We start from the raw sequence: 27,300 nt of genomic DNA, 5'->3' as shown, positions 1-27,300 counted from the left end.
TTCTTCCCAGATGGAGACTCCTAAGCCTGGGAGAGAAAACTTTCTTTTGTATGGTGGCACAAGTACCATGATTACTCTTGAGTGTGTATCCTTGTAATGTCATTCAGTGATATCCACAGAGGTAAATTATGCTTTTTTTGAATTAAAAGTGGCAAGGTTTATTTTACATATGAGTAAATATTTCAGACAAATATATTGGTGGTTTTGCATGAACATTTTCTTTGTAGTAGATTTCTAAATTAAATTATTAAAGTGTATGTATGTTTGTTTCAACTTACTTGAGTATAGTGTGAAGTTGTTTATTTGAAGTTGTCTCTAGGGAAATTTCAGGGTTATGACTGACCTTGCAAACTTAATTCTGCCCTGCTGTGAATTTAACCTGTGCACTGACTGGCATGTTGTCCACTTGGACTGTCGTCTGGTAAAAATAAGCTTTCACAAGTAACCTTAACATTTTGACATGCAACCTTAGTAATTTTATCTTAACATAGTGGTCTATGTGTATTTTCTTCGAGATGTAATTTAAAGAGAGAAAGCTAAAAGCATAAATTTCTGCACTCTAAATCATTGTAAGAGCTTGAACTTTTAGCAAGGCAAAAGAGACTGCTGCCTTCTAAAATATGTTCACAGTTGTCCAGAAAAGAGTTATCCAGAAGTGGAAGTTCAAATTCACAGTGCAAAGTACTGTGTGTAGAGACTGACTTGGCACAGCTTTTTTATCCTTCCTCAGCTGGTGCTTCCAGAGATGAAGAAGAACCATGGTCTCCTCACTTTCTGTGTTCAGAGGAATTTTGAGGACCCTGATTTGGCTTTTTCTTTCCTTTCCTTACACCTCCATGAAGGCTGCTCTGGCAACACATGCATGTTCCCTCTTACTTGGCTTTTGTAACAGTGTGGATTCCAGACTCTGAATATTTGTGCCTAGTTACTGATTTTTGCATGCACTACTTCTTGGGTCAGAAAAAAGAGAGAGGGGGATTGTGTCATTTTCATGAGCTTATCCTGGCTGAAGGTACGTGGGATCTTTGAGGAGCAAAAAGGGTATCTATTGTTGAATTTCATGCCTTCCATGTAATAGTGGAAATGTCAGAAATTCTTTACAAAGGTTGCAGTTAGTATTATAATTGAAAATCTCAGGTATCATGAACAGATAGTTCATTACCAATACTCCTGTAATATTTTAATTTAGGTATACTACAATTTTAGAACTGAGATCTGTGTAACTTTGTCAGATGACTTCCATGATAGACATTAGAAGATCTCTGTGAATTGTTAAATGAGAGTCAGGTGTTACAGTCTGCTAACCCTGACAGTTTAAGGTTTTATTACGTCCAGACTGTGAGGTTTGTTGAGTTTTGGTTTTGTTGCAGTTTCAACAAGATACTTGTCATTAGAAAATAGGATAGAGGGCTCAGTTCCTGAAATGAAAAATTAATACGGTTTGTTGATATCATCGATATTTTTATTGGAGCACAAAGGGCCCCCAGATTATAGATCAGTCTCTTGTGCTAGATTCCCTTACTCAGAATAAACATACTGACATTAATTTCCCTTGTATAGTGAAGAAAACGGAAGTAATATTAGTCTTTAAATAAAATACGAGTGACTATTTACAACAGTCAATTGCTTTTGAAAATAATTAAATCACAAAGTGAAATTTTTTGTAAGTGCAGAAGCCATTTATTGGATGTGATTATTCTGATGGCATAACAAGGCTAATGAAGAATACTAATACATTTAAGGAATAAAAAGGAAGCTATTTCTTGAGGCTTTTTCAAACTTCTGGTTATGATATTCTTTTTCAGCCAGAAATTGCATAAGAGAGCTGGATCACAAATGCCTGGTGTGAAAAAGAAGTCATGCGATTTAACATAGATAGAGTTGATTTTAAAAAATATGTGTAATTAGATGCATAATTCTTATGCATAATTTACATGCAATTATGTATGAAAATGAGATATGCACAGGCATAAATGGCTAGCTAAGCACCTCACACACAATCACAGTAATTTTGCACAGAAATTAAACATGCAGTTGCAAACACATTTGAAAAAAATGAAGTCCAGTGAGGAGGAAAAATTTGAATTTTTTCTGAGCAGAAATTGTGTTAAATCTTCAGTCAGGAGTGGGGGGGGAGTAATCAGCATAGAAGTGAAAAAAAAAAATTGAATATAAACCAGTTTATGTTCAGTCATGAAAGAAGAAACAAAACCAAACATACTTTACCATTTTTATGAAGTGTTGATCTCACTAGTGTAAATTTAGTACAGTCCTGAGTAAACAGTGGTGTCAAGCTGTACCACTGCTCTTCTCCTCTATCTCCCCTCCCTGGAAGGTTGTTTAGGTTAGGGGTTTGGGGGGCAGTCTCAGTGTTTTCTGGCAGCTCTTTGAACACTCTTAGTTGCTTTCTCCCTTAGGCTAGACTTTCTCTTCAGGAGGAAAATTCCCGATGCTCTGAGTAAATAATCTGTTCTTTTTCTTGCCATGGCAAGAAGGCTTGGTCACAGACCAGAGCTTTTATGCTCCTGTGATGCCAACAAAGAGGTGGTTCTTGTCACAGAGTGCTTATACTATTAAAAATAAAGTAAAAAAACCCCACAGAATTTTCATCAAATTTTTATTGCTGATTGTTTTTACAACACACTTCCAATATCTGAGCTTTCCTGTTGCACCCCAGACAACTAAAGCAACAAAATACTCACTTCAGTGACATTCATACACTTCTCCAAATTGTTTGTTAAAAAAAAGTTTGTATTGTGAAGTTTTTGGTAATGATTTTATTGACAACTTAATTTATTTTTGCAGTAAAAGTAGTCAAGAAAATGTTTGTTTTTCTTAGTCTCTCAGCATTTATTCTTTGAGTCTTGAATTATCTTTTAGAGAATTTTCAAGAAAATGTCTTAATAATGTTACAATGTATATTTAAAATAAATTAATTAAATATTTATTATCTGACCTTTTAATATTTCTCTTCCCAATGACAGTTGAAAAAAATATTTTAGTTCTTCTTGAATACAGTCATTTGAATCCAATTGTAATCAGAATTTTACTGTTTCACTAAAGAGCGTGCTTAAGGTCCTTATGGTACCTGAACTGTGTATACCTTGATTAAGGTAAATACCTAACCCTGTTAGGGTAGGCATTCTAAGGATCATAATATGTGCTTATAAATCATAACATGTGAATTATTTTAACTTTAATTTAAGCTCTTCAATTCCTACGTCTGTCTTGCGTGTTTTTTTCTTCCTATTTGTAGTTCAGATAGGCAGCTTCCGCTTTTGAGGAAAGAATGGTGATGTTGCAAATGCAACATCCTTTTTTTTTTTTTCTCATCATTGTCTTCTTTCCTTTTCCCTAACCTTTTTTCTCCTTCTTTAGGAAAGTATGTACTTTGAATATATACACAACATGGAGGAAAAAACTTGTGGATTTATTTAATTTACTCCTTTTCCAGATCAAAAAGTGTATTTTTTTTTTTCAGATAAACCAAGGCTCACTTCTTCCTTGAGGATATAGTTCTGTAGTGGAAGCACTGATAAATTCCACAGTCTCAGTAGGATGTGTCTGAAGGAGAATGTTCTGGAGGCAGGGAGAGTCTAGTGCTAATCTACATTAGTCAGAGACAGAGCTGGTGAAAGCATTCTCTGACTTTTGTTGCCTTATGACAAAAAGATTACGCTTTGCATGTCTCTGCCCAAGATAGAAGGGAGCAAGGACCTCCATACTTAGTGGTGTGGTATTTCAGCACCTTAAACTTAAACGTGTTCATTCTCTCAGCTCCCTTCTGAGGTCAGGTTCTGTGGCCCAGGGTGACAGTACTATTTCTGTGTTCTCCAGAGGCCTGTGGGGTAGGAGTGAGTTGAACTATGAATTCCCCATTCTTCCTTCTTCTGTGTGCATCTCTGTTACCAGGACACAGCAGTGGCCTCAGATGTTCATGCCATCTTAAAAACTTATTATCAAAAGCATTGATTACCTTCAACTCTTGTTACCTGCCATCGTCACTTTGAACAAATTCTTTTTGCCTTGTGCTCACTTGTACTACTTGATTAAACTGTATGCATGAAATTGTGATTCAAAATGAGTCTGCGCAGAAGTAGAATGCAGGATGGAAATAAATATGCATGATCTTCTAAATCAGTGGTTCTCAACCTTTTTGAAGTTGAGTGGCACTTGAGAAAATTGGCTGTGCTCTGTACCTTGCTGAGGTCAGCTCTGAACACACAAGGAGCCGTCACCTTGCTCTTTTGTTAAGTGCTTGTGTACTTGCTGGTTTTATCGAAATTATAGTAAATCTGCTTATAATGTGATTGGTTACGTCATTCAGTGCTATGTGTCATTCTGTAGTCACTCTGTCAGGGACTACATGTTTACTAGGAGCTCGTGTGGGAGAATATGTGTATTCTTGGGTGTAGTATAGGAATAGTAGGTCCTCTACTTACTGCAGAAATATTGGATATACTACACCTGTCAGATGCAGTGATGCATTTTATGAGTAGTGACTCTGTCCCATAAATCCTGGAATTTCTGTATATCTGTTGTAAAGGAGAAACTGCTTGGTTTTATTTTTGGTTTTTTTTTTCTTCCTGGTTAAAGTGTGTGTGTATGCACTGCATAATGCAGTAAATCTGATAGCTCATGAGCACACCTTACTGTGTATGGCCGTGTGTGTGTGGGTGCGTATGGTGAATCTCACCCAAGCTGTGCCAGCAGGTCCGTCCTGGCATTGTTACATATGCTGGGAATGTGATGTTTTCCAGCAAACCTGTGATACATGTGGTGTATAGCTCATTCTTACATGTGCAATCAACATGTCCAGAATTTCTTCAGATACAGCAGCCTGGATAGAGCTACAATAGCCCTGAAGCTGAAAATTTGGATAAAATTTTCATGGGCAAGGTAAGACAGTATTAACCAAAGAAGTACATACTTACCTCAGTAAAAAGCCCAAAACAACCACGAGAAAGAAAGCCACCCATCAAATAAAACATTTTCAGCTCTTTGTCATCTGGTCAAGTAGGAACAGGGAAGGAGGACACACAAAGGGAAATCCAGCTACTTGAAGGAAGACATGTCTACAGCGTGGGACATCTGAAAATGTAAGATTCACTTCTGAATAGAGACTGAAGTGCTTGCATTAAAGCTACTGGTGCTCCAGGAGGATTAATTAGGCAACACCAAACTGACCCTGTATCTTAATGTTGCACCCAAGCTAATTCCACTCACCTTCAGTCCCTGGATTGCTGCATTTTCCCTGGTTTTCCGAACAGGTAACTACCGCCTGCCTGCCAGATTTTGTTAGATCCGTGCTCCAACACTACTTATGAGCTGCTACTGCCTTGCACCTGAGGCAGAGATGAGAGTAACAAACCCCATTAGGCTCTGCTGATTCATTCCAAGTGTGCTCAGGAGCATCTGTATCCCCCTCTCTGACAATGTGGACATACTTGCACTAAGATGAGTTCACAGTAAGACCTACATCATGTTGCCCATGTAATGGGATTATGTGGCACAGGTTGGCATGTATTCTACTTTCTGTCCTATTTGCATACAAGTGTGACTGGCAGCATTCCTCATGAGGTTTTTTGTTTGTTATCAGTGCCAATAGTCGTTGGTTATATAATGTTTTCTTTTATATGTGATACTTCTAAGCTTGGTTTATTTTGTAACTGTGAAAGTTACCAAAATACTAGATTTTGGTAAGGCACTATTACATGAAAAGATTTTCACATACAGATCTCTTTTTTACTGTGTTCACAGAAATTTAGCAAAACTTATAAAAAGTGTAAACTCTTTTGTTGAAGAGTTTTTCATGGTTTTGATGTAGACAACGTACTAATAGAGGGTATAAAAAGCAGTTGCATTGAAAATTCAACTTGCCATCTGTGCATTGCTAACAATATTACCAACTTTTGTTTAACAAACAGATGAGCTTAAAGTAAAATTATATATGCTCTAATAGTGCAGCTCCTTGCACCTTCTGCTGTCTCCTTCCCAAAGTTCCTACTTCATTAATAATGCTTCTTCAGTGTTTTTTTTCCTCTGACTGTTCTCTAACCTAAATCTATGAAATTATCCTTAGAAAAAAAAATCCCAGCCATCTTCCCCAACGTTATTTGGAAATAGGTTATTTGAAGTCTAGCTGAGGACTTGACCACACCAGCATTTGTCCCAGCACTGCTGAGGGGCAGCACCCTTCAGCCGTGGATGTAAAATCATCTGGGAACAGAGGGAATATGTAAACTGGATCTGCTGTTGATAGACTAGTTGATCTGGACTCATAGTCATAGCCAGCCCTAAGCTCTGTTCTGATGAGTGTGCTGTTACCCTGCTAGCTCAGCTTGTGTAAGTCCAGCTCAGTAATTCCTGCATTGTACTGAACTGCACCATGTTCACTTGTGAACATGTACACTTTCGCTGTAAGAATGACAGAAACTTGGTGCTTATATTTATACCACCCAGGTGTCTGATCACAGACATTTACAGAGGCAGAACAAAGAAAAATGTGATTTTCTGTTCACTATAATCCTCATTAGAAATCGTGCTAGAATGTTTATGGGGAAAGGTGGTAAGAGGCTACAGAAGCATTTGCCTGGAACTAAAGATACAGAAATTCTGCACCTTTGAAAAGATGCAGGATTTAATTGGCTTGTTCATTTCACTCAGAAAGAACCCATGTCCTTGTAAGTTAAAGAATCCAGAAGTTTGTGTCTTGATTTGTCTGCTTAGGTTGTTCCTCTTGAATTCTCACTGTGAGTCATATATAAATCACACACACAGATATATATGTACAGATACATACATATGTATATATGTAAATCTTGAATTGCAATACTAGTTTAGTTGGTAAAATAAGCACACTAAGAAGAAAAAATGGTCCTAAAATAATAAATATTTTTCCCCTCCTTCATTTTGCTAGTGTTGTTGCTGAGGCTGAAGGAATTGAGCCATTAATGAACACCTTGAATGCCCAGAGAGATGGAGCCGTTGCCAATGCCATTGCAGTGCTAACAAATCTGTCCCTGCAAGAGCCATCCCGCGTCAGTATCCAGAGCCATGGTATCATGTGTGCCCTAGCAGGGCCACTGCGCTCAACCAACAGCCAAGTGCAGAGCAAAGCTGCGTTTGCTGTGGCTGCCTTTGGTTGTGATGCTGATGCACGAACTGAGGTAAAACTACTCTTTGAGGTTGTGGTTATTGATAACGTTTCTAGATCTGAGTTGGGAGTTACATGAATCAGGAATCTGTTGTGTCTGACCTAGAAGTCCTGAGCTTTCTAGGTAGTTACTTATTTTTGAGATACTTGTTCTGCTGAATTTAGCTCAGTTTTTCAGGAGATCTTGGAAAGGGTTTTCTTTAACTTGAATTTTTGTGACTGTTTGCTTTCACCAAATTAATGCTTTGCAGCTTTTCAGTAGCTCAAATGAGCTTTAACCAGGGCTATATCTTGATCTGTATATTTAGGAGCATTAAACATCAAGGTTTCTTTCAGCTGCAACTGTCAGGTGAACTTCGAAGATGAGAAGTTCAGTCCTCTTTACTCTCCCTCAGAGTTCTGTTGCCCATTTTCAAGGCCTGAATGGCAATGTCTGACCTTGATTAATGAGATATTGGATATGCATGGAGTAAATGTATTTCAGATAAAACTCAAAATATAATTAATCCTTTGATCAGTGACATCCAGCAAGTTGAACTCTTTGCTGTTTATGAATTGGTCATAGTATTTTCTTCTCATAAATAAGAATGATGCTATGTGCATTCATAAATCATAAGCTGGGGTTTTCCCATGGGTCAAGGCTGTTAATAAGGACATGAATAAGGGGCATAGATAATTAATCTACCTCTTTCAGTGTCCTTAAAATGTCTTTCTGTTCAAAAATCCGAATGAGCAATATTTCCTCCAGCATGTATAGGAAAGGTATTGTAGCACACAAGAGAATAGGATGTTAATAAGATTGTCATACATACAATACAAATTCAAATATATTGTGATGTAAATTAGTTGCTAGGAGGCACCAGAACACAGAAAAAGCCGTGTAACTCTCTGTGGCAGTCTTGGGTTGTGTAGTCTCTTCGGGTTCCACACCACAGGCTAATAACTGAAAAGCAGGGCAGAGCCAGAAGGGATGTCTGCCTTGTACCACTCTGAAGCTCCAGCCTATGCAGAGTTCACAGAAACACAAAATCCCCATAAATGACCTTTTTTCCAGCCCAGTATAGCTTGTCTACAAAGTTTGAATGTTTTGGGAGGTGAATTTCACAGGCCGTTCTTGCTGGGATAGAAGAAAGATATAAGTGGCAATGTCTTCACTTTTCTAATAGTTAAGAAATGCAGGCGGACTGGGACCACTCATTGAATTGCTGCATTCTAAGAATGAAGAAGTCAGAAGAAATGCCTCTTGGGCTCTTATGATCTGTGCAAGTGATGAACTAACTGCTCTTGAACTGTGCAGCCTAGGGTGAGTAGAAATAATGTCAAAAGTCAGAGGAAAATTTTTGATGGGAGAATTTAATTTAAGTCAATCTTTACATATTTATAACAGAATAACAAAGCTTTCTGATAAGCTGAAACTACTTTTGCACTACAGATGTTACAGATGAAATGGTATTGATTTTTAGGAACAGAATCTTCTGACAAAATATAAGCCTGCAGAGAGAACTGTCTAGAATTATAAAACATTTATTGTTTCTGTGACTGAATTAGACTTTACACTGAAGATAACTTATATCCATCAATATTAGGGACTATAGTGCCCCATACATTTGAAACTGAAATAAAGGTTTCAGACTAAGTTTAATATACAGTAAATTGTACTTATTACACATAGGATAGATTTGATTTACAAGCTCTGGTTAACTGCAGGTGTGCTGAAGTGTCACGTGAAAGTGGCTCTGTTACTTAGAAACTCCCTGTTCCATATATTAATATCTGAATTACAGAATCTGGTTTAGGTTGTAAGAATTATGACACAGAACTCCTCAGACAGGGCAACTCTTTAAGTTACTGTTAAATTAAAATATATGTAATTGCCCTGCTCCCTCTGCTGGGCACTTCTCTGATGGCTGCACAGATACTTTAGATCCATCTATGAGGGGATTTCTGAGACTCTCAGAAATTCAGATCAAGAGGGGACCTCAAAGGTGACGTTATCCACCTATCCTAGTGTAAGACAGAATAAGGTACACTGACATATTTTGGCTTGGGTAAATACTGATCCTAGGGAGTTTCACAACTTTCTGAGGTAACCTGTTCCAGTGCTGGAATATCCTTACACTTAGAAGGGCTTTCTCAGTTTCAAATATCCCTTAAAACAAATCATGTTGTCCTGCTTTCAGTGAGATTGAATAACCACTTTTTATAGCAATTTGCATTTAACTCACTAAATTTTCTCATTTTCCATGTCCCTCTCTGTTTCCTTTTCATGACAAAATTAAAAAGTTAGACAAGTTTTGTTTCTATCATTTCATCACACATCTCCGAATTTCTCTAATTTTTTTATGCCATTTGAAGTACCATCTCCCAGCTTGGATGAGGTACTTCAGGTGAGGTCATACCACCATCAAATAAAGCTCAGTAATTATTTTCTGTATCTTGCATATGGCACTGTTCTTATTTAATCCCTTTTTGTGATGGTACCGAAGTAGGACTCTAATTTATGTGTCCTTTGAGTTTGACAGCATATTATTGATAATAATACATTAAGCATAGTGTTTCAACTAGTCAGGCACTACTTCATGTTATTTTCATGTAGATCATATATCCCTGACTTGCTCATGAGTATCCAAGTAGGAATAAGTGAAAAGACTTTAAAAAGTCAAAACATATTTCAAATTCAGCTCATATCACACATCTACTTCTTCTGCCTATATGTTAATTCAATTATCCTATTGCAGCAAGGATTAGATTGACTTTACATGATTGATTCTTGACAAATACATAATGGCTATTTTTCATCTCTTGTTGCTTGCCAACTGATTGTTTAATAATTTGATATGATGTTCTTTGGACACTGAAATTTGGCTGAATGATCTCTATTGTAATTTCCTTGTTCTTAGTTTTTTCAAAACTAGATTGTATCTTTGCCCTTCTCCACTCACCAGGCATCCAGCCTAGAATTTTCCAATACAATTTTAAATAGTTCCAACGTTGCTTTTGCAAATTCATAGAGTGTATGAGGTAAGTATCCTCAGGGATTGCTAACCTTTTCTCCTCAAACTTATTCTAGACATGTCAAGACTACTGTTTCTACCTCCTTGTTAATATTGCTGCCAGGCATCTGCTTGAAACCTTTCTATGAAAACTGAAGCAAAAAAGGCATCAGACACTTCAGTCTTTTCTGTGCCATCTGTTACGAGTTTTCTTTCCACATTGAGTAAGAGGCCTACATTTTCCTCTCTGACCTGTAGCATATGAAACATTTATTTTTGTTTTGGTCCCTGACTAGTTGTGTCTCACTTTGCCTGTGCATCTTTTGGGTTTCTCCCTTACTTTTTCTATTCTGTTGGAAGTGTCAGTGTTTTCATTTCTGTTTGATTCCTGGCTTTTTTTTTTTATTGTTTTTGTCTCTTCATGGAATTTTTGGTGCAGCTGTATTTGTCTGGTTTTGGCTTACCTTTCCTCCATATGAGGATAATGTGCCATTGTGCCTGTAATGTCATTTGATTTAGACCCTGCTGTACACATTAACCTTTCTTTATTCATTTACCCATTTAAAATTCTTGCCTGTGTTGCTTGCTGATTATCTGCAATATGCTGTAAACATACAGCCTGAACTGCTCTTCCACTATCTTCTCCCACTGCTCTCTTCTATAAGAGAAGGTTGTCATGTGCCTCGCCTGAAAAACTTGTTCTCTGGAGTTCATCTGAATTCATCTCTCCAGAAGTCTACATTGTAGATGTCCACAACTGAGGCTCCCTGTGTAGTTCACAGAAATATATATATATATATATATATAGGGTACATATAAAATTGATCCCTTGGGATGTGAAGAATATCTGCATATGTGCATAGTCGAACACACAGATAGAAATTTGAATATGTGCACACACACACACACATGAAGATATCATCCTTTTTTCCTGTGGTTTTTTTTTCATTCCTAAACAGTCTCAAAACTGCAGTATGCGATGTTCTCCTGATTCGGTTTCCTTTATCTTCTTAGTGAGCTTTTCCTAAGTTTTTCAGGTCAAATGTTACCAGTATGTGTGTTTCAGCACCAGAAACAGCTTAAGAAATTAACTCCTGTCCTCCCAGGTCCCCACATTACTATTTGTTTCTATCTCCATGCTGCAAAAATCCTGCCATCCTGGTGGTGTTGATACAACTCTTTGTGTTTCCATGCTCGTTCATGTTAAGCAAATATCTGCCAGCTGTGCTCCCCCAAACACAGTAACAGTCCTAGACCAGAAGGATTCACACATTGCATAATGCACAACTGAATCTGCAAATTGCATTGCAGCTGGAAAGAGAAAGACAGAGAGACAGAGGTGGGGGGAAAGAGGGTGAGAGGGTGCTTGGACTGTATCATATGGTCAGCTCTGATCATTATTACTTTTACATCTTTTTTTTCCCAAGTTCTCTATGGTGCATAACATCCTTCTAGGTAAAAGGTTGTGGCATCCTGTCTGCATTTCTTTAGGTAGCATTTAACTACCTAAAGGAATTGCTTTTGCTTTTGAGCACCACACAGAGAATGAATTCTGTGCATCCCAGCCAGCTCATTGCTGGCCCAGAGGGCACAGGATCAGCCCTTGGAAGTGAATCTACCTTGGCCTTGGTAATGCTGAAACTAACTCTGAGCTGTATAATAACAGTTAATTAGTATTTAATGATTAATTAGCCTTTGTATTTTATTTATCAGTGCTTTAGACATCCTAGAAGAAATTAATCTGTCAACAAAGCGTAAAAATAAGTTTAGTGAAGCTGCTCTGGAAAAGCTACTTGATAACAATCTTTCCCAAAAGTACAGCCGGATGGGATATTTATCATCAAGTAATATTATTACTAATGGATTCTATGATTGTGGTCAGGTAAGGTATTCTGAAAAAATTACTCTATTTAGAAAGAATAAAATTTTCCTCTTAATTTAGAAAAAGTACTGTAGCAAAAGCCAGAATCTGGCTACAGAAAAATACTTTGTTTTCCTGTCCTGAAATTTTACAGCTGTTCTACAGATCTCTTTCAATTATCTTTCTTCATGGATGAAATCATCTTCATGCTATTCCCTAGTTGTGATCCTGCCAATCCTATCTAAGCTCTTCCGACCTAGTTCCTTTCCAGATCCTTTCTCAAACTTTAGTTCTTCTGGTCTCTTTCCCTGCACTGTACTTAATGCTAACTTGACATTGAATGACCTATGGACATTTTGTTTGTTTATTTTTACATAAGGAAGCAAAGAGTTCATATTTTCACCTCAGTCATGACCCTTTCTTTCACAAAATAAGTGTTTATATATAAAGACTGACTCCAGTATCACTTGTTAGTGCCGTGCTCAGTTTAAATCCGAGAAGGACTTTTCAAAATACTCAAATGAAGTAGAAATACTGGTCTTACCAACAATCAGTGAAATACCTGCTCCTAAAGCACTTGGTTGCTTTTGAAAATTCCATCCTGTGTTGTAAAGCCTTCAGAATCAGGAACATTCCTTATTCTGGAACTGTTTGGAATGCTTAAAAACAAAAACTACAAGCTAAAATACTTATAAACAATCTTTTCTAAGAATAATTGATGAAGAAAATGCAAATTAAGAAGAAAATAATTTCAGATATTTTGAATGGCTTTATAAGTTCTTACACAGTCTTTGGTTTACGATTAGGAATTTTAAATTACTGTTTAGGTATCTTTTAAATATATTTTTTCTCTGCATCTTTAACTGAACAGAACACCTTATATTTTATGCTAATTTTCTTGTAGATAAAACATGGAAAGAAATTTTTGTCTTTGGAAGAACTAAGCAAGCAAGGGCTTACTGACCGTCGGGCAATAATCTTCATTAATGCTAAACCCCAAGAAAAGTGAGTCATGTTAGATCTACTAGCATTTGTTGTAATAGCTCATATTTTTAATGGTTTTCACTGTTTCCAGTAAAAACTTCATTCTATCTATCTATCTATCTATCCACACACATATATAAAGTAGAGACATCTGTTTTATTCACAGCACAGTGCTTTTATGTCCTAGAAGGCAAAACATTTGTATTTTATAAAAAAGAAGAATTTGGAAAATAGCTTATTCAGTTGAGGTGCTTTATTTATCTTAGCCTTGAAGACTCATTCATTTAACACTCTTTGATTCCTGATGATGGGACACCCAATGTTTTATTAGCTATAAAAAAGCTTGTCATCTGCTGTAATAATTATATCATCTAAGCTAAATGTCAACGTTTGACAATGAAACCTATGATTTGATGGTCCTCTTGTACAGACAAATGCATGGAATTTTAAGCACATCATTCCAAGGGGTGGAACAAAGCCAAGCATTAAGCTCTCAGGCTTGATAAAGAACCTGTGTCCATTTCTTCTCTGTTTAAGTTGAAGCCAGCCTAACAAATCTTCTTAGATTTGAATGCAGGAAGTTGGTATTGGGCTTGTTTAACTGGGAGCCATTTCCCGTAAACAGTCTCACAGATCAAAGATTGCTCTACCAATATTTTGCAAGTCCAAAAACTTCTGCTCTGTCAACACATCACATACTTGGTTTACAGTATCATTAGCTTCCCTTTTAAGCTTGTATATGACACCATAAAGATGTCTGGGAATATCTATGACAAATTAGACTTCCATGCTCTATGTCGATCCCTAGAGTTGTCTTTAACTATGAGGTCTTCTTTCTTTGACTTTGATACAGCTTCTTGCTTTTGCACTTTGGCAGCAGTCTAACTCCCCAGTTACTTTTGTGTCCATCATTGGATATTCACTGATCTCAGAAGGAAAACAGAGTTCTAGCACAGGAGCTATCAGGGCTCGTTTGCAGAGCTTTAAACTAGCCTGGAAGGGAGAAAGGGACAAAGCCAGGCTGGCCAGTGATGAGTGATGGGATGCTGTGTCAAAACTTGAGGAAAGGGGCACTAATGGGATTTCCCAATGTGCCTCAGGAGGTGTTGGCTACAATGCACCACACCTGAAATGTTTCCACACTAATGCCCCCAGCATGAGGGACAAACAAGGGGAACTCCAGGCTTTGGCCCAGTCCCAGAGATTTGACATTGCTGGCATAAGGCATAAGGGAAACCTGGTGGGATGAGTCCTGTGCCTGGAGTGCCTTGTTGGATGTTTACAGGCTCTTCAGGAGGGACGGGCACGGCAGGAGAGGTGCAGGGGTGGCACTGTATGTAACAGAAGGGGTAGAATGTATGGAGCTCACAGCTGGCAATGGTGCAGTTGAGAGCCTCTGGATAAGAATCAAGGAACAAACAAATAATGCAGATGCCATCTTGGGAGTCTATAGACCTCCTGGCCAGGACAATGATGAATTAATCTTTGAGGAACTAAGAGGCTCTTCCAAGTCAACTGACCTTGTCCTTATGGGAGACTTCAGCCTGCCAGAAATTAACTGGGAACACAACACAGCTGTACAACCCGGGCCAGAAGATTCCTAAAAAACTTGAATGACAACATTATGGAACAGGCTAGGAAAAATGCCCGCCTTGATCTTCTCCTTGTCAACAGAGTGGATCTCGTGAGCAAAGTGGATATTGGCAGCTGTCTTGGCCTCAGTGACCCCGAAGCAATTGAGTTTAAAATCTCTGCTAACAGAAGGAAAAGTGCAAAAACCTCTACTCTGGATCTGAGGAGAGCAGACTTCAGACTGCTCAGGCAATTACTGAGTTTCCCCATGGAAAATGTTTTTGCAAGTGCTGGGGTCCATTAGTGTTGGTTGGTTTTTAAACATCACCTCCTAAGGGCACAGGAGCAGGCAATTCCCAAATGTCAGAAGTCAGGGAAACAAGGCAGAAAGCCATCTTGGTTGAACAGGAATCTCCTCTTAAAAATAAGGCAAAAAAGGAAGGTGTGTGCCCAGTGGAAGCAAGATCAGTTGGCATGGGAAGAACACAGAGCTGCTGCTTGCCACTGTACGGAGAAAATTCATGTGGCCAAAGCTCAGCTGGAGTTGAAGCCAGCCAGAACTGCGGGGGACAATAAACAGAGTTCTCTCAAATATATTAATGGCAACAGGCCGTGTAAAAACAACATTGTCCCATTACAGGATGAGGATGATCTCCTCACAAGCCAGGACAGAGACAAGGCAGAGGTGTTTAACACATTCTTTGCCTCTGTCTTCAACAAGGATGAGGACCAAGGGTGCCCTGAGCTGGAGGACCATGACTGCGAGAATGATCAACTCCCAGTCAAACCTGAAATTGTGCAGGATCTGCTTCTCCAGGTGGATCCCTATAAATCTATAGGGCCTAATGGGATTCATCCAGGAATTGTCAAAGAGCTGGATGATGTCATCGCAGAACCTCTCTCGATGATTTTTGAGCAGTCTTGGGAATCTAGAGAAGTCCCAGCTGACCAGAAGCTGATTTTGTCCATTTGTGAATGTCCTGATTTTCAAGCAGTGCAAGAAGAAGGACCCCAGAAACTACAGGCCTGTTAGTTTCATTTCACCAGTACCTGGTAATGTTATGAAGAAGATTATTCTGGGAGGTTGATAAACACCTTAAAGACAACACAGTCACTGGTCACAGCCAGCACGGCTTTATGAGAGGAAAGTTCTGCTTATCGAAACTGATTTTCTTTTATGACAAGGTAACCCAACTGGTTGATCAAGGGAAGCCACTTGATGCGATGTTTTTGGATTTCAGTAAAGCTTTCCATGCTGTCTCTCACAGTGTCCTTCTGCACAAGATGTCCAGCTCACATGTGGATAAACACATCATGTGGGGGGTGAGCAACTGGCTCATGGGTTGGGCACAAAGGGTTACAGTGAATGGGGTGACGTCAGGGAGGCCTGTCACTAGTGGGGTTCCACAGGGCTCCAGCCTCGGCCCTCTGCTCTTCAACAGCTTCATCAATGACTGGGACCCAGGACTGGAAGGGACACTAAGCAAGTTCACAGATGATACAAAATTGGCAGGAGCTGTTGACTCTCTTGAAGGCAGGGAGGCCCTGCAGAGAGACCTCAACAAATCAGAGGGCTGGGAAATCACCAAACATATGAAGTTCAACAAGGGAAATTGCTGGATTCTACACCTGGAATGGGACAGCCCTGGATGTACAGGCAGACTGGGGAATGAGAGGCTGGAGAGCAGTGCCAGGGAAAGGGACCTGGAGGTCCTGGTCCATGGCAGGTTGAACATGAGCCAGCAGTGCCCTGGCAGCCAGGAGGGCCAAGCGTGTCCTGGGGGGCATCAGGCACAGCATCACCAGCCGGGCAAGGGAGGGATTGTCCTGCTCTGCTCTGCACTGGGGCGGCCTCACCTCGAGTGCTGGGGGCAATTCCGGGTGCCACAATAAAAGAAAGATATTAAACTATTAGAGAGTGTCTAAAGTAGGGCCACAAGGATGATGGAGGGTCTTGAGGGGAAGCTGTATGAGGAGTGACTGAGGTCACTTGGTCTGTTCAGACTGGAGAAGAGGAGACTGAGGGGAGACCTCATGGCAATCTATAACTTCCTCATGAGAGGAAGAGGAGGGGCAAACGCTGATCTCTTCTCTGTGGTGACCAATGACAGGACCTGAGGGAATGGCCTGAGGTTGTGTCAGGGTAGGTTTAGGTTGGATATTAGGAAAAGGTTCTTCCCCCAGATGGTGGTTGAGAACTGGAACAGCTCCCCAGGGAAGTGGTCACAGCATCAAACCTGACAGAGTTCAAGAAGGATTTGGGCAATACTCTTGGGCACACGGTGTGACTCTTGGGGATGGTTCTGTGCAGAGCCAGGAGTTGGACATGATGATCTTGATGGGTCCCTTCCAACTCAGCATATTTTGTCATTCTGTGATTCCATACTTCGTTTTTGATCCCTGAATTAATGTCTGGTTTATTAGTAGTTACATTATTTCTTCCACTTATATACCACCTAGGAATATATTTACTGTCCTTTAAAATCCAAACTCCATTTTCATAGCTTCACATGCAAATATTAACTCTACAAATAACGTGTGAAAATATCTTACTCTTTTTCAGTGTTGTAGTAGAGAAGGCACAAGATGTGTCACCATCTCTTCCAGGAACAAGCAGTAGAGAAAAAGCGAGGTATGGTTTTCAGATTTGCTAGTTTTCAATGTTCTGTTGCTGTAACAGTAGAAATAGAATTCTGACTGAAAATAGTGACAGTTTCTGAATGGAGTACAAAGACCTAAACACAATGTTAAATATGTTTTTGTAGTCTTTCTTTCACCTTCTATTTGCAGTAATATTCCTTTGTCTACCTTAGTGATTATTTGTCCTCTCTTCCCATGCTATATTTGAACAGCTCACACTTATTTGCTCTTTCTTTCCTTCATTAGCCTTTGGAAGCAGTGAAATGCTGTTATTTTACAATTTGACAACCAAGACACAGGGAAATTACAGTAGAAGTTCTTTCTCAGTTTAGAACCTAGACCCTTAAAATGTTCCTACACTGCCTACATGCCTCCTTATTTCTAGATTAAATCTCTTCCAGTGCAGTTCCATAGATGACTAAAAGCTGAGAAGGGTGTGCTCAAAGATGTCCTGATTTTTAGGCAACTAGCCTAAAAATGATTCGCTCTTGCAGCGGTTGTTGTGATCCATACGATATACTAGGTACAGTGCTGCAGTCTGTCTCTTCATACCAAGTAGATCAGAACCTCTACTCTTGTAGTGGAAAATTAATTTCCTTCTTTTACAGAAAGAGGATTTGAGTCTGTCCCTCACACCTGCAGATAGCTGACCACAAGATATTTGGGGCTTAGCAGTCTCTTTGTGGTTTGTTGTAGCTGATAACTAACGATGAGGTGTAACGAACAGGGCTTTCTACTTCAGCTGTTCAGGTACTTAACCTTCCTCACTCTTGCCAAGACCAGGCTTCTAGTCCTTTTCTAATATAAAATACTTAACCTGTAGTTTGTTCCTGTGGAGGAAAACTGAGCCATGGTCTCCCAACTGTCCTTTATGTAAACCAGCAGCACAATCATGACCACAACAATGCCTTTTGGAGAAGGCAGGTGTACATGCCTAATTCCAGGGGAATCCAGAACCAGTCCAAATAGAGCCTCCTTGCCATCAATGGAATGCTAAGTGCTGCAGGGTTGAAAAAAAAGGAGAAATGGTGTGTCTGTTTTAGGAGCTGATGTGCTGTTTCCAGTTTTTATTTTGGAGCTCATTCATGAACTGATACCTTACTGTCTGTACAGGTGTTTTATTGACATAATGGCTGATTTCTTACACTGCTTGTATATTTCTGTGTATGTTTGTATCTGTGCTTAAGAGACAAAATGTGCGGTAAGAAAATCAAGAAAAAACTGAAATGTGCTTTTGATCTTAATAGTTCAGTGGTATCTCCAACAGAGGCAAAGCAGGAGTTATCTGGACACATCAGCAAAAGCAGCACTAGAGGAAAAGGCTTAAGGTATTATACTTTGAGTAATATTTGAATATGCTTGAATTATATCAACTTGTTTAGAACATTCATGCAAATTATTGACAGATAATAACTACTGACTGTGAACATTTCAGGTTTTGACTTAAGTCACAACCCAAGATAGACTAGACTGTCAGACTAGTCTATCCAGAAGTTACTGACTTAAAAGGCATTCCCATTTGACTAGTCATTAGGACTGCAAGCACTTCTGGACTCCAGTTTAAATAATTTTATAGTAAATACCTGAAATGGATCATATGAACTGCATCGTGGAAGGTCCCTGTGTCAGGACGCACAGAGTGGATACGGCAGCTTGAGTGTCTTAGGAGGCCTGTCCCAGCTTCTGCTCCCTTGCAGGTCCTCCTGCTGCCCCGTGTGCTTCTACCCATGACCCACTGTGCATGTGCCCATTCAGTCAAAGGGAGCAGAGGCAAGGGGAGGTACTGAGCCCCAGTTATGTTTTCTCTGCTCCACTGGGGGGTTCCTTCACCTCGGAAGATGCTCTAGAGTCACAGGCCATTTTGTATAGTCTCGGGAGCTGAGAGACCTGTTCTGACAAGATAATATATTTGTTTATTACAGTGTGTGATGAGGATACACTTGGATAGTTGCTTATTAATGTAATTTATGTCAATTACAGAGTAAATGACTGCTCTGTTTGCAACCATAACTCTTCAGAAAGCAAAAAATTTTCGTTAGGAAAAAATAAATACCTGCCTCAATTTCCCATAGTAAACCTTGTGGGGGTACAAGGACTCCTTTCTTCAACTATGAAATAATTGCTTTTGAATGTCATGATCAAGTTGTATGATTTATAACCCCATTGTCATTCATTTTGAATCCATAATTCATATATCATTGTTATTATTAATTTGTGAGATATATGGGAGTTACTTGAAGGTCAGTAGCTGACTCCCAGTCTCAAACATGCTTAGACATTTTCTTACATATTTTTTCCTTTGATCATATGTTTCTGTTCATCACTATTTTGCAAAGTCCTACTGAATACTGTTTAAAGCCACTGTTTTGAAAAAGTGATACTACTTTATATAAACCATAGTTGAAAGCCAAGAGAAAGGGCAGTTGTAATTGTCTGCTGGAAATGTTTGAATTAGATGTAGAGGAAGTGCCTAGTTGATAGTTTGACATATATTCGCATTGACAGCAGCATTTTTAATCAGGCAGTTTCCTATCTGATATACATTGACTGGGCTAAAAAATTGTATTTAATGTAGACTAATAAATGTGTATTTATTCCATCCTATGTTTCTGTACTGGATTTAAGAAAATATTTCCCAATGCTCATTTATTCCTTTTCAAAAGAGAACCAGGGCATTTAAGCTATGCAAAATGGAAAGAAAATAGGTGTCATGGCTGCCTTTTTTTGGTAGAATACTGTATTGGCTGCCTTCTTCCTCCAGCTGATGCTCTGGTGACCTGTTGGATCTTGTACTAAAGTTGCAAAGAATCAGAAACAGCTTGGAGACTGTTAAGTGCCATGAGCTTTCCTCTGCAATATTCCTCTGCTTTCACAGCAAGTAGTCTTATGACTAGGAAGACAGCTCTGAGAAACGAGAGTGATTTTTTTCTGATGTCACAATTCCCACTGGTAAGAAGATGGGGATTTAAAAAAGAGGGCAGGAAAAAATGCAGTAGAAGTCTCCTGTAGTGGTTACCAGTTATTTTACGGCACTGAGCTGTAAGACAGCAGCTCCACAGTTCCTTACAAGGTAAGGATTAGACAGATATGATGAACTGAAGAGTTGAGGAGTAAGGTAGAGACAAGTGTGGAAGACAACCTTAAATCACCTATTCCACCAAGGAACAGAACATAATCATACCTGAGAGAAATAAGCAGCAGCAAAAAACCCAAACAAATCACTGTTCAAACCCGTCTCTCTCAGGTGTTTTGTTCCTGAAAACTGGAAAGGAGGAGAATAAGTGTGATTCTAGAGTTATTTGAATAGATAGGAATAAGGAACAAATTCTCCTATAGCACTGTAATTTTATGATGCACTTCTCATAGAGAAAACAAAGTACTGGGAGGATAGAAGGGAAGAAGTGGGGAAAGAGCAAATGGTGAAGAAACAAGAATTATAGCATTTGTGAAAGTTGTTCTTTTGAAAATCTCCTAAACTGGGCACCAGGATTTTTTAAACACTGTATTTTTAACCGTAGTGTATAAATGGTTAAATGGGTAAGTAGATAGCTATTTAATCTAGCTTTATAAAGTTCTCTGGCTATAGTTAGATAGAGTCAAATTAGATAAAGAAAATTGTTTGTCTGCTTTTTTCCAAGTGTAAGTATAATTAGTAACTAGAACAGTTTATTTAAGAGGGTGGTGAATTTTCTATAATTTTAAGATTAAATCTTAGTTGGTTACTCTTCTAAAATAATGTCCTTTGTGACACCTATGAAAAAGGTTTTTTGTGAATATGGTAAATCTCAATAGGTTAAAGAAAATTTTGCAAAGTATTCTGAAGACAAATTGCTTGAATTCAGCTACTGATAATGGTATATGCCCTTTTGCTTTGTTCAATGCCTTCCACCTTAAGAGTGCTATTCACAGTAAAAATTTTAAGAATAATTTGAAGAGCATGCAATAATGATAGTGTGTCCTGGAGCCATGTACTCCAGTGGTCCTTAATTTCTTTTTTTCTTTTTCCTTCCAAGATCACCAGAAGTACTATAGATTTTTAAAAAATAAGCCAGAACTGTTAAATGGAGGAAAGAAATTTTGTTGTATTTCACAGTATAACTGTTCAGGATCTATGCTGAAAAAAGACATAATGCTTACAAAATACTAGTTTCATGTGTTCCCACAAATGAAAGATCCTAAACTGTCTGGTTGTATAGACCTTAATAATACCTCTAGTAAGATACTGATTTTATAGTTGTTGCATAACTTGTGAAATGCACAGTATTTAATTGAAGCAGAACAATCATTTCATTTATACTTCTGCTGGGTGTTTAAGATGCCTGTTTAGGATCATAGTAATTTTTTCAAATCCTGAGCATTAGTAAAATATGAAGCATGTGCAATGAAAAAAAGTCAGTAAAAACACAGACTTGTTATAAAATCTTTCTCTGACAAGCCATGCTGTAGTTTGCATAATGCTTGAAGTACTTGAGCTTGCAAGTACAGAGGCTGTCTTTTGGAATATCCTGTCAAGATTTCAGCCATGCTTTTGATACCATTTTTTCTTTTATTTGAAGACCAGATTTTTATCAAGTAAAAACTCATTGGAGTTCATTATTTTTAGTTCATATCCATACAGAACTAAACCATAACTAAAAATATGCCCTATATGTATATAGTAGGCAAGTAAGTGTCTCCTCCTCTAGATAATCCATGTATGGGAATGGCATATCAGAGCCATTAACTAAAAATAAAATTACAACATTTTTAATATGGAGTTAGTGGCAGTTGTTCCTAACCACCTCCTGAGGGCATGTTCCACAAGCGTTCTCTACAGCTTTGTAGATTTTGGATATTTGTTACCAACAGAAAAGATATTTCCTACCTTCCACTTCTCCCCAGTCAATTTGTCTAAATGTCCTGATGGAGAACTAATGTATTTGAATTTGAACTTTAGAGTTTACAGTATTCTAAATAAGTGTGTAATTTTTTTTCAATGTAAGAAAAGGGAAGGGGGAAAAAGAAGAGGAAAAACCAAAAGAAGTTATTAACATTACACCTCAAGTCCAGGAGGAAATAAATGTAGAACATTCCCACTGGCTACCACCACCTGACTTCATTTTAATGGATTACATTAATGATGCTTCCAAAACAATTCTACCGCTAACTACTACCCGGGAACAGGTTGTGGCTCTTGCACAGTGAGTACCAAATTGTATTTCCATAAGCTGAATTGGTAAAATAACTGTTTTCTTATCCAAGGACAACTTTTCCAAAATAATTATTTTCCAATGCTTAAGTGGAATCCAAAACAGCTTTGGCCCAGAATGTTGACATAATTTTAGATTTTAGTATTTTGTTTCTAATTTTGTTGCAATTAATTTAATTTTTTTTAAAATAAATATCACTTGCAACAAAAGAGTATCAATTTCTCATTTAAAAAATATTGTTATAGACAATTTCAGGTTCTTTTTCATGTTTATGCATCTGTACTGATTCTTTGCAATGAACACATTAGCAACGCATCAAGGAGCCCCAGAGACCTAGGTTTTGCAAAGCCTAAAAGCATGCTTAGAACACAAATCCAATAGTCAAGATGGTTGAAAGTTACATGTATCATGTCTGTTCTTTCTCCTACCATCTTTCCTGCCGACTTAGTTTTGGAACCCCTTGGGACAGCAACTCTGTTGTATTTTGTTTTCTATAGAGCCAAAAGCATAAGACAAGTTTTCTAACATAGCTTTTAAGTGCTCTTGTAATTAATATCCTGATGATTTAATAGTGCCAGAATATTGCAATAGTGCATGTACAGACTGTTGGTATCAATGTGTGATTCATTAGTTACACTGACTTCTCAGCCTGGGCACCGATCACTGCCACCTCCAAGCAGTGTGTCTGTTTTCATCTTCTCCATAGTTTAACCTTTATATCTTAGCAGTTTCCTGGCTGCCTCCTGAATCTGGAGAGTCTGGTGTCAGATCCCACTTACTCTCACAAAATTTGTTACTTTTACTAACTCATTTTAATGAAGTGGTCTAATGTGATATGAGGAATGAATTTTCCATTGATTGCAGAATTTGACAGGACAGATATTCAACCTTAACTATCTAGCTGTGTATAAATCATGCTCCCTTCCTCAAGGTGGAATCCATAAAATTCTCTTTTAAATCTGCTCTTCTAACACACCAGTGAAATACTTGCAGACACACAACCCAGTGAAACCATCATGGGAAATTTATGTAGAATGTTTTCTGTGGGGATTTTTCTGCTTGTGTTTCATTTCAGGCAGCTGCCTGAATAGCATGTGTTGAATAGGGAGCAGGGGAGAAGGCAGCTGCCATCCTTCAGCAGCCTGGCAGCCTGGGCAGAGTTCCTCTTGTGCTCATTGGGGAGGGGGTCAGGCTAGGTGAGGGGACATCAGTAGTGCTGGATGTCTCCTCTGGAACAAATACACAGCGCACCTTTGTGTAGTGGTGAGCGCGTTGGCTCGTGCAGCTTTGCTCTCTTTAATGAGGGCTGGCCATGGGCAAACACAGCACAAGGGACTGCCTCGAGCCCCACGCTTCCTCGGCTTCACCCAGTAATTCCCAGCTTCAAGACACTCCATCTGACACGCTTGGTGATAGCTCTCTGTGGTCATGCTATTGCAATCAGTGCCTCCTCAGCCCTAAGTTTTGAAAAGTGAGGCCTCAGAGGTTGCCTTGCTTGTGCTGTGCAGAGGAACATGTTCACTGCTTCTGCAGAGATGGGGATGCAGGTTTTAGTTCCCTGTCTGAAGCAGTGGCTTGCGATTTTCATGTCTAATTTGCAACATCTTGTCCAGAGTGAGAGACCTCAATAACCCTTGGGCCTGCGGCTGAGACACTGAGGGGAACAAAAATCTTTACATACAGTGACCCTGCATAGGGGAGGTGAAGGTGTGTGTATATGGGGAGACTTACAAACCAGGTCTCGGTCCTGTGTGTGCACAGTCCCCCAAAAGACATGCTTTCAGCAGAGCTTGCACTGACTGTGAGTTCTGATCTGTTTCTGTTTCTGAGCCATTTGTTTTAATGGATAAATACCTCTCACCCCCAGTATACTGGCTTCAATATAAGAAAACACATGTAGAAGGTAAGTACCTTCAGTGAATACAGCTGCTTTCCTATGCTGGGATCATTACCTATGGCTTTATTTTTGGCATATATATTCTCATGCCTTTATTACTATTTCAAACAAATGATAGGTCTGGGGACTGTAATATGTAACTCACCTAATCTGTTGCCTGTAAACATGAACACTAGCTTCTGTAATTACTTCCTGAGTAATTAAACTGTTATTGATGACTTTTTCTGAGGACTTTATGCCTATACTACACCTCTCCAGAATCTCTGCTTTTGCACCTTGGTTTAGGTCTGTGACAAATGAATCACCTGAGTTATGGTTATCTGTATTTATCAGTAAGCATATTTAAAATACCAGTTACTGAATTGTTAAAAATTAATTAGGCAAACATAGAAAAAGTGTTACAGTCTCTCATTGTGCTACATTTTTGCAATAAATACAAGAGGAATTATAGATGTAATTGATCCCGGCATGCATTTGGAACAGGTTTGTTGCGGACAAGATGGGTGGCCCTGTTGAAATAGAGAAACTACACAACTTCAGCTGGGAACTTCAGATAAGTGAAATAGAATTTGAGCTGAAGTGCAACATTGTACCTATCGGGAAAATCAAAAGAGGGACGTTCTATCACAGGGCTTTACTTTTCAAGGTACATTATAATTTCTTTTGCAACATAACATGTTTTTGTTAAATGGATATTCTAAACTAAAGTATATTTGCATCAGTATAGTACAGTATTTATATTAATGTAAAATCTTTTGTATACAGTTTCATAATTTTTCACCAGCAAAGTTGATTTCCCAGTGAATGAAAGCCAGCATCGCTTCTTTCTGTAAACATTCTTGTTGTCATTAAATTGTCTTAAGTGATATCAGCAGAATACTTGATAAATGGCAAAAAGCCAAAGGATTTGATTTGGAGTCAAAACATTTTACATTTTCTGTAAACTGTAAAATATTGAATTATGCAGCTTCCTTCTTTTTCCATGCTGCAAATGTAAACTTGTTGGGACAATTTATATTTGGTATCTACCCAGTATTCTGTGATAGTATATAACAGTTTCTGTGTTCTAGTTTCTTAAACTGGGAAGTTTTATTTCTTCTTTCTTCATATGAAGATGTATGGTGCAGCCTGGTTATCTGTCCCATCCTTTTTCCTTGGCTGGATTTTTCTCTTTCTTGAATGGAAAGAAAAAGAGAAACAAGGGCCTAGCACATTAAGCAGGAAGGACCTAGGAAAGAGTACACAGGAGAAAGTGTACAACCCTAAATTTATGGTATCCATAGGGAGAGAAAGTTTGCAACTTATTTTATGACGTTCTGAGGGCATGAATTAATTATGCTCCACTGTTCTAAGAAACTTTTGTAGGGACAGGACGTCTCTCTTAAAGCCACAGCACTCTAAGCAATAGATATCCTTGTCCATTTGTAACAAGTTAAAAATCTTCCTGGATTTCATTTCTTCACAGCAGATGCATGTTGAAAAAGCAGTTTGGTAGCTGGAAACCATTATAGGTCTGTCTGTGATAGTGCAGCCCAGAGGAAAGGCAGGTGTTTCATCTAGCAGACACTTGCCTCGCATTTCATTGCCTCCCACATCTCCAGGGCTGAAAAGCAAGGAGTGTCCTTCCAAGTGAAGCAACAATCCTAAACTTAGACTGATAGAAATGTTACATTTTTATGCTTAATATTTCATACTAGCTATATGTGTGCAGTGTGCCTACACCTAATTGCTTGAATAGACTTCAAAATGTTATTCAGAAGTAAGTCTTCCAAATAGAAAAAAACATTTCTGGGTACTGTGGGTGTTGCACTTCATTTGAGGTCTGAAGGACTGGCTGATAAACAAATGTATCAGTGTTTGAAAAGAGTTAAAATCAATGTTTTGCATGTTGTGCACAGGATATGTGAGAAATAACATTTAAAAGTCTACATTTTCTAAGCAAAACCAACAATAAAATTTGAAGTTTGTAACACCTGAGACATTTATAAAGTCTGTTTCAAGAAAGCTCTAGGCCTTTCAGGTGTTCATTTTGTTTTTAAGCATCTCTGGGCCTTGCTGTACATCACAGAAGCTACATGAATGAACTGTGATTAACAACTTTTTCTTTCTTTTTTAGGTGATAGCAGACAGAATGGGCATTGGCTGTAGTTTGGTTCGTGGCAAGTATAACAGAGCTTGGAATGAAGTTAAATTGGTTGAAGACTCTCCCAAAGGGCTTCTGCTTCCTCCTCAAGAGTATGTTGTAGATCTGATGTTTGAACCAGGCTGTTTGATGAAACAAGGAACTGCAAAGGCTGATCAATACAAACGTATTTAATCATCTTGATGAATTTCACCAAAATAAATATTTTAAATATGTTTGCAGTGCTGTATTTATGAAACATAAGGGGGTTCATATCCAACTATCAAAAAGAAACGTATCTGGTATGTTGCCTTAAAGGTTTAATAAAACATGGTTTTGGTATCTAACTTCAGTGCTTAAAAATTTTGTTAAATTTTTTGTACTATTTTAAGACTAAACTGCAAAACTACAGATTAAAATTTGGTAATCAATCATATTTGGTGTGTGCTAACATTACAATGCTTATTAAACAGATTTAAATTCCAATACCACAGATTCTTTTTTTTAATTTTCCTTCAAATCCCATGCACATTTATAGGAATTTCATGTCCATAAAGCAGGAAAATGTGACATCTGATGAAATAACAAGTCACCTAAAAACAACTGGACAATTTTTGTGTGAAATAACACAAGAACTGAGAATTATAACTACAATAACAGTATACTTTCAGCCTCTGTAGAAAAAAATCCCATTTATATTTCTTAGAACTTGGCAGAGTTAATATTTACAGATGATAGGATACTCTGGATAAAAGTAAATACTGTTTGTCCTGGCACAGGAAAGACAGATGATTGATAAGTTAATGCTTGTGATCTCTGTTCAAGTTCTTTATTTTTGATGTGAAGATAAAATGGACTCCGAGAAGGCAGTGGTTTTAGACAGGGA

General features: G+C 38.4%; 1 protein-coding gene across 7 annotated transcripts in view; it reads left to right on the top strand.

The window, feature by feature from the left end:
- The window catches only part of ARMC3 (armadillo repeat containing 3), a 65,114-nt gene extending 38,214 nt beyond the window's left edge, over positions 1-26,900 (top strand). For 5 of the 7 annotated variants that reach the window (XM_032101326.1, XM_032101329.1, XM_032101328.1 and 2 more), the window contains 9 exons: positions 6,920-7,169; positions 8,323-8,459; positions 11,863-12,031; positions 12,915-13,015; positions 17,130-17,198; positions 18,454-18,534; positions 22,189-22,386; positions 24,776-24,938; positions 26,409-26,900. In XM_032101326.1, coding sequence (XP_031957217.1) covers positions 6,920-7,169; positions 8,323-8,459; positions 11,863-12,031; positions 12,915-13,015; positions 17,130-17,198; positions 18,454-18,534; positions 22,189-22,386; positions 24,776-24,938; positions 26,409-26,609 — 1,369 coding nt within the window. In that variant the 3' untranslated portion in view covers positions 26,610-26,900. The remainder of the gene's footprint in view (positions 1-6,919; positions 7,170-8,322; positions 8,460-11,862; positions 12,032-12,914; positions 13,016-17,129; positions 17,199-18,453; positions 18,535-22,188; positions 22,387-24,775; positions 24,939-26,408) is intronic. The other 2 variants (XM_032101337.1, XM_032101347.1) reach the window with 2 other exon arrangements.
- The last annotated feature ends 400 nt before the right edge of the window (positions 26,901-27,300 follow it).

The sequence above is a fragment of the Corvus moneduloides genome, chromosome 1, assembly GCF_009650955.1.
Source record: "Corvus moneduloides isolate bCorMon1 chromosome 1, bCorMon1.pri, whole genome shotgun sequence".
In the NCBI taxonomy this organism is placed as follows: domain Eukaryota; kingdom Metazoa; phylum Chordata; class Aves; order Passeriformes; family Corvidae; genus Corvus; species Corvus moneduloides.
This window is presented reverse-complemented; position numbering and strand designations above follow the sequence as displayed.